A 7,493-nucleotide genomic window follows, 5' to 3' on the forward strand; every position below is an offset into this window, starting at 1 on the left:
CCGCGGGTCAGAGATTAAGAAGAGGGACAGGGTGGGCCCTTCCGGGATACCTGAAGAATAGAGGCAGACCGGCCTTCCCCCCAGCCCCGCCCCAAGCCGTCACCCCAGGGCCAGGCTGGGCTGAAGGCCACCCAGGGGCGGGAACAATCTGCGGAAGGGAGGCAGCTTTAGGGGTCAGGGTCAGCTCCGTGTTGAGGTCAAAGGTGGGCTACCAGAAGGGCCCAATAGGGAGCAGGAGGGACGGGACAGGCACCGTATGTTCCGAGGGACCCGCAGCAGGAGAAGCGACGAGCTTCTCGCACCGCTCCGCCACCCCGGGCCCAGCCTTCCCGCCTCACGCAGCCTCAGCTGGCCTCAGCAGCGGTCCTCCCTTCCTCTCCCCGCGCCGCCCTCCCCCCCCCCCGTCACCCCCGTCTTCCCCTAGGCGAGCGCTGGCCCCGCCCCCAGAGCCGCATCGGGGCGAAGGCCTAGTTACAGCCGGACCCGCAGGGGTTGGCCACGTTTGGGGACCAGCCCGGGCCCGCGCCGCTTACCGAGCCCCGGGCTCCTCCTCCACCACCCGCGCCACTCCTGGGCGCTCTTGCCCCCAACGCCACCAACACCGCCGCTCCTTCGGGCTCACGGCCGCCCTCCGGACCTCCCCCGACCCTTCCCCAGACCCACAGTGCCCCACAGGGTCCTAAAGCCCGCCGTGTGAAAGGTTCGTCCACGCCCCAAGGCGGGGCTCAGACCTCGACTCCCAGCAAGCATCACATCACAAAGACAACTCCCGAAATGCACCGCGAAAAAGAAATTAGCAGAAGAAACAGCTAGTAAGGACCTACCCACTGGATGCAAGTTGCAATAGCAATGTTTTTAAATATGGCAGACTCTGAACACGGTAATACATTGGCAGAGTTTGTAAAGATATGTATTCCAAGCTGGTTATGGCAACTTCGTAAGTGAAAGATTAGAAACAAACTCGTTCATTTAACAAATACGTATTGTGTGCCTACTACTTGCAAAGCACTATGTAAAGCTGTGTTAACTTGGCAAGTAATCTGAATCTGCTCTCTCATACACAAAATGGAAGATTAAAAAAGATGTGCTGCGCCCAGCTGGAGTGGTTCAGTTAGTTGAGCATCACCCTGTGCACGTTTGATTCCCAGTCAGGGCATACACCCGGGTTTTGGGTTCAGTGCCCAGTCTGGGCACGGAAGGCAACGAATCTGTTTCTCTCTTTTTCTCTCTTCCTCTCTCTAAGCATGTCCTTGCATGAGGATTTTTAAGAAAAGGAAAAGAGAAGATATGCTGAGAAGTGACTTCAACGACTTTATGGAACTGAGCAGAGAGAAATATTTTGGAGCCATTGACTTAGTGGTAATGGTTCAATCCATGAGAAGGGAGGGAATGGCCTAGGAAGAAGGTTTAAATAATAATAATCATAGGGTGAAGATAGAATTTAAACACCTAAATTTAAAGGATGGTGGAGGAAGATGAACCAAAAATTTTGAAGATAGTATTATTTAGAAAAGAGGAAATTGAGAGGAAAAAGATGCCATGGAAACCACAGGAGGGACTTTCAGGTAATGTTTGAGGAATGAATGGAAGAAGAGAAAGTGGAGGCAGCAAATGATGGAGGATCTTAGCAAGAAACTTGACTGAAAGGAAAGGGAGAGGAAGAGGTGGGGAGATGAGAATGAAAGAGTGACTTCCAAGACAGGACAGACTGGAGTGTTTCTATGCTGAGAGCAAGAGAACAGAATGAAGCTGATGAAGTAGGAATGGATGCAGGTTCTCAGGGAATTTGTGGGGGAAGAGAGGGGAAACAGGCCTCACAAAGAGGGACTGGACTTGGAGGGAGGAGGAATACCACATCACCTGAGAAGGCAGTCAGGGGTGGGAAGAACCCCTGCATATTAACTTGTAGGTGTTGCTGGGGAAATTACACACAAGGCTCAGTGCTTCTAAAGTATGTTTTCATTTTGTTTTCTAGCAAGCTGTTAGTTTTGGTGATGAATTGTTGATAAGTAAAGTCAGTTTGGTTCACTGACTGGACTCATTACCTGTGGTTGAAAGCCCACTTCTACCTCTACTGCTTAATAACTGTGTGATCTTGGTCAATTTACTTAAACTCTCTGTGCTTTATTTTCCTTATCTCTAAAAGGTGCTTGTTGTATGGAAGTATTAGCTATTGTTATTTTCCACAAAATTGTCACCTCTATGAGGTTGAGGGTTTCTGTTTTGTTCAGGGCTGTCTACTCAAAGTAAGTGCTCAATAAAATTTCACGAATAAATGAGTGAATAAATTGTGGTGAGAGCGAGGCTTCGAGGGAAGGGAAGCCTTGGAGAAGGACGCTTTCAGTTCAGGGCTCAGCGGGACTGGAATCCCAATTCCTGAGTCAGACTCTGGCCTCTCCGCGGCCTCCTGGGACCTGGCGCAGGGGGCCTACGTTTTCCTGTTCAGAAAGCGTCCCTCGGGGTGGCGACGCCGGACGCGCTACCGCCAGTGCGCTGGGGAAGCTCCTCCCCGGCGAGGCTCCCTTGGCTCCACCCCTGGTGAGCAGTGTCGCGCGGGTGGGGCGTGAACTGGGGCAAGCCCTGAGCTATCCTGGCGGGCGGGGAGGAGCAGACTCGGGCCTCGGCCCGCTTCATCGACCAGGGGCGGAAGTCTCAGCTCCTCCCTCGACCTCCCCCAGGAACCCCGGACGCAGAGCCGGGACGCGCCCCACAGGGCAGCTGGGGCGGACGGCACCATGAAGCGTGCGGCGACTCTGCGCCTGCTCTCGGACCTGAGCAACTTCAGCGGCGCGGCCCGGCTCCGGGAGTTTCTGGCTGCGGACCCAGGCGTCCGGGTCCGCTGCAGCCCGGACGGCCGCCACCTGCTGCTGCTGCGACCCCCGGGGGCGCCTGCCCCGCAGCTGCTGGTCGCAGGGCGTGGACCCGGCGAGGAGCTGGAGCGTGCCTGGCCGGCGGGCCAGCCCTCACCTCTAGACGCCTTCTTTCTGCCGTGGCCCGTGCGACCCGCGCTGGTCTTGGTATGGGAGACCGGACTAGCGGAGGTGTGGGGCGCCGGCGTGGGGCCTGGCTGGCGACTGCTTCAGAGCACCGAGCTGTGTTCGGGCGGTGGATCCCGCGTGGTTGCCGTGGCAGCCCCCCGAGGCCGCCTGGTGTGGTGCGAGGAGCGACAGGCTGATGCTGAGGGCGGCTCAACCGCTTTCAGCCACTGCGTGTGCGTCAGGACCCTGGAGCCCAGCGGGGAGGCCGGCACCAACCTGGGCCGCGCACACATCCTTCTACACCACTGCCCCCCTTTCAGGCTCCTGGCCTCCCGCAAGGACCTCTTCCTGGTGCCCACTGCCACCACCTGGCCTGGCGTGGACCACATTCTGCTCATCTGGAGCCCAGGTAAGGGTAAGGTGATAGTGGCTGCCCCAAGTCTTCGCCTCTCCCACTGTAAGAGCCTGAATCCTGGACGAGGGGACACGTGGGACTTCCGGACCCTGCTCCGAGGCCTTCCTGGGCTGCTGTCCCCCGCGCAGCCATTGACTGTACATACCTGGGCCGCAACTCCCCAGGGCCTACTGTTGCTTGACTTCAGGGGCACTGTGAGCCTGGTGCAGTCCCACGGTGGTACCCGGACTGTGGGCACCCTGCAGGAGGCACCTGTAGGCCTGGCAGGGTCTGCAGCACTGGGAACATTTCATGGCACTCTGGCCTGTGTGCTGGGCTCCACATTGGAACTGTTGGACATGGGCAGTGGGCAACTGCTAGAGAGGAAGGTCCTCAGTACAGACCGAGTACATTTGCTTGAACCACTAGCTCCTGGCACAAAAGACGAAGAAGAGGTGGGGTCTCGAGGAGGTCTTCGTTTGCTTTCAGCCCTGGGTCTGTTTCAAGTAGGGTGGGAAGCCCCACAGAGCCTTGAGCTGCCCTCAGCTGAAGACCTGGTATTTGAAGAAGCCTGCGAGTACTACCAGCGGCGTAGCCTGCGGGGTGCCCAGCTCACCCCAGAGGAACTGAGAAACAACAACGTATTCCGGGCGCCTCAGGCCCTGGCCTCCATCCTCCAGGGCCATGTGTCCCCATCTACACTATTGACCACATTGAGGGCCGAGCTTCGAGATTACCGGGGCTTAGAGCAGCTCAAAGCCCAGCTGGTGGCTGGAGATGATGAGGAGGCTGGCTGGACAGAGCTGGCAGAGCAGGAAGTGGCACGTTTGCTGAGGACTGAGTTGATGGGAGACCAGCTGGCCCAGCTCAACACCATCTTCCAAGCTCTTCCTACAGCAGCCTGGGGTGCCATCCTCAGGGCTCTGCAGCTCCAACCAGATGGAAATGGCAGGTTGAGGTCCCAGGCTCCCCCCGATGTGTGGAAGAAGGTACTAGGGGGTACAGCAGTTGGAAAGGAACCCCCCAGTGGGGTACTGCCCCTCTTTGAACTCCTGTGCCAATGCCTCTGCCAGCTGGAGCCACGATGGTTGCCACCCTTTGTGGAGCTAGCACAGCAGCAGGGTGGGCCTGGCTGGGGGGCAGGGGGGCCAGGGCTTCCCCTGTATCGCCGAGCCCTGGCAGTACTAGGTGAGGAGGGGACCAGGCCTGAGGCACTGGAACTAGAGCTGCTTTTGGGCAGTGGGCGGCCCAAAGCTGTGCTCCAAGCTGTGGGGCAGCTGGTGCAAAAGGAGCAGTGGGAACGGGCCTTAGAAGCTGGCCTGGCCCTCGGCCCCTCCAGCCCCCTGCTTCGAAGTGAGATCTTCAAACTGCTATTGGCCGAATTTGCCAGGCACCGCCAGCTTGATGCTCACCTCCCCCTCCTGTGCCGACTGTGCCCACCAGATCTAGCTCCAGCTGAGCTCCTGCTACTACTGCAGGCATACCTCCCAGATGAGTCGGAGCCCCCCACCCCATTCCCTGAGCCTGGAGCAGAGCCCCCTCTCACTGTGGGCTTGCTCAGAGCTCTGCTGGAGCAGACTGGGGCTCAAGGACAGCCCTCGGGTCCAGTTCTAAGCCTATATGAGGACATCCTCCGGGACCCAGGCACTCCACCCCCCACCCCACCTCGGGGAACTATGACTACCCTCCAGGCATCAGACCACCCAGGACCAGGGATCTGGGCACCATCTGGAAAGGGCCTCTGTATGACTGACACAGGCTGAAAATCATTTCTGTGATCAGGGAATGGTGCCTAGGAGTTGGAGAGGACCAGAGTGGGACCTGTGTGTGCAGTACTCTTCTCACTGCTGGAGCAATGTTAAATATAGATGTATGTTAAATATCGTGGTGTAATAAAAATGTTTGGTCTTTATCCTCAGGTTTTTGTCCTGGTACAGAACTCTCCTAAAACCCTTGGACTTTCCTGAGTGATAGGAATATCTTGTGTTATTCATAATGAACCCCTTTAGATCACACCTGCCTTTATGCTAATAAGGGTGTGGCCCCCAGCCTCTGGATGGGGCTGGTTACCAGAAAGATCAAGTAATGAGAGGGTTAGAACTTTCAGTCCCATCTCCAACCTCCTGGGAAGGCAGTGGGTTAGAGATTGAGCTGAACAAGGAAATTTGATGAGCTCCTAGCTTGGTGAACACATCAAGGTGCTGGGAGGGTGACACCTGGAGGGGGCAAGAAAGCTACAGGCACACACACCCCTCCCATGCCTTGCCCTATGCATCTCTTCCATCTGGCTTCTGAGTTGTATTTCCCAGAGTTCTGTGAGTCATTCTAGTGAATTATCAAATCAATTTATAACATGGGAATTTCCAATTTATTGCCAGTCAGTCAGAAGCACCAGTGACTTGCAACTGGCATTTTAAAAAATCTGTATCATTTTAGCCCTGGCCATTGTGGCTCAGTTGGGTGCCCTCCTATGCACCAAAATGTTGCCGGTTCAATTCCCAGTCAGGGCACATACCCAGTTTTCAGGCTTGATCCCTGGTAGGGGGTGTGCAGGAGGCAGCTGATTGATATCTCACTCTCACATTGATGTTTCTCTCTCTCCCTCTCCTTCCCTCTCTAAAAATCAATAAAAAATTTTAAAATGTGAAGTTCTCTCTTACTCTCTCGTCATTCACCTTGGACTCCCTTATAAGAAAAATCTATATCATTTTATTTTTAGTTATTTTATTTGTGGCTGGCATTTGAAGTAGGGGCAGCTCTTAACCTGTGGAGTCTGAACTAACTCCAGGTAGTTAGTGTCAGAATTGAATTGACTTGTAGGACACCCAATTGGTTTCCACAGAGAACTGATTGTTGGTATTGGAAAATACTCCAGAATTATATACATGGTTTGTATGTTTTTGAACAGCTAAGGATCTCAGAGGGTTATGGGTTATAGAGAAAGTTGTTAAACCTAAATCTCTTGGCTAAAGTGGCAATTTCCAATGATGAAAATAATTAACACTTATGAGCATTTAAAATGTGTCAGGTACTCTGCTGGTCTTTAATAATTCCTCATTTAATGTTTCTAATAGCCCCATCAGGGAAGTACTAATATCCCCATTTTACAGGTGAGGAAATAGGTTTAGAAATAGGAAATAAGGTTTAGAAAGATGACTTGACCAGGGTCAGTTGACTCTAAGATTTGAACCACTTCACTATACAGCCAAGTAGCTTGAGCTTGAATGCACTTCTCATTCCCAGCTCAATGCTAGCTTTTCTTGCCTGTTACGAGGAAGGGGATCTGCAGAACTGTAGCCTCTCCTCAAGACTCTTCTGTTCCCACGTAGGAACTGTAATAGGTCCTGGGCCCATGCTTTTCTCCCCCAGGATTCCTGGAGCAGCCCCTGGTTGAGGGAAGATTTGCCATAGACAGAAAAGCTACCCGAGCAGGGATAGTTGGAGTACCCCACATTCCTGTTAACTCCCTAAGCCAAGAAACGAGCATCTATGACGATTTCTATTTGAATTTATTCAGTAAGACCAGCTCTGAAGAGGTCTTGGCCCTATGCCCATTTCTATCCAACTGACCCCTCAGCATAGCTCTAGGTTTAGGGTAGGACCCCAAATACTGCTACTTAGCTTCATCCTGGGCCCCCAACTATCCCTTGTCCAAAACTTGGGACCAAGGTAAGAACTTCCACTCAGCTTTATCCTCAGCTGATACCTACAGCTTGGATTCTGCACAGCCTCATCCTGCATTTAAGGTGCTCCTTTAGTTTCCTCTAGTACTAGGGACAGTTCAGTCTCTTGACAATTTGGGGCAGCCTCCCAGGCTCATCAAGGCCTGTTGTTGCTCTTCAGCCTTATGGAGGTCCTGCGGTGGCTCATTTGCATGGCCAAGTCCTAGGATGTCTCCTCAGCCTCGCTAAAGTCTTACAACGATAACTTGGCCTCATCCAGGACTTGGATGGCCCTTGTCCTGGCCCTCAAGCCAGGTTATCTACCAATACCAGGAGTCATGCTACTAGTCCCTAAGCTACTACTACTCCCAGAGGCCCAGAACTAGGGACAGGTCATCCCTCAGCCTCCTCCTCAGCCCCTTCCTGGTTTTGGAGGGGTCCTCTTCCTCTTCTTGGTCT

At 54.0% G+C, this 7,493-nt stretch overlaps 1 protein-coding gene across 1 annotated transcript; it reads left to right on the forward strand.

Annotated features, from left to right (window-relative positions):
* Positions 1–2,615: 2,615 nt before the first annotated feature.
* On the forward strand, positions 2,616–6,020 carry HPS6 (HPS6 biogenesis of lysosomal organelles complex 2 subunit 3). Its single transcript, XM_016219855.2, has one exon. It carries the CDS (start codon positions 2,736–2,738, stop codon positions 5,133–5,135), a length of 2,400 nt encoding a protein of 799 aa, XP_016075341.2. The 5' UTR covers positions 2,616–2,735; the 3' UTR covers positions 5,136–6,020.
* Positions 6,021–7,493: the final 1,473 nt, after the last annotated feature.

Source organism: Miniopterus natalensis, chromosome 14 (genome assembly GCF_054644295.1).
Source record: "Miniopterus natalensis isolate mMinNat1 chromosome 14, mMinNat1.hap1, whole genome shotgun sequence".
NCBI lineage: Eukaryota > Metazoa > Chordata > Mammalia > Chiroptera > Miniopteridae > Miniopterus > Miniopterus natalensis.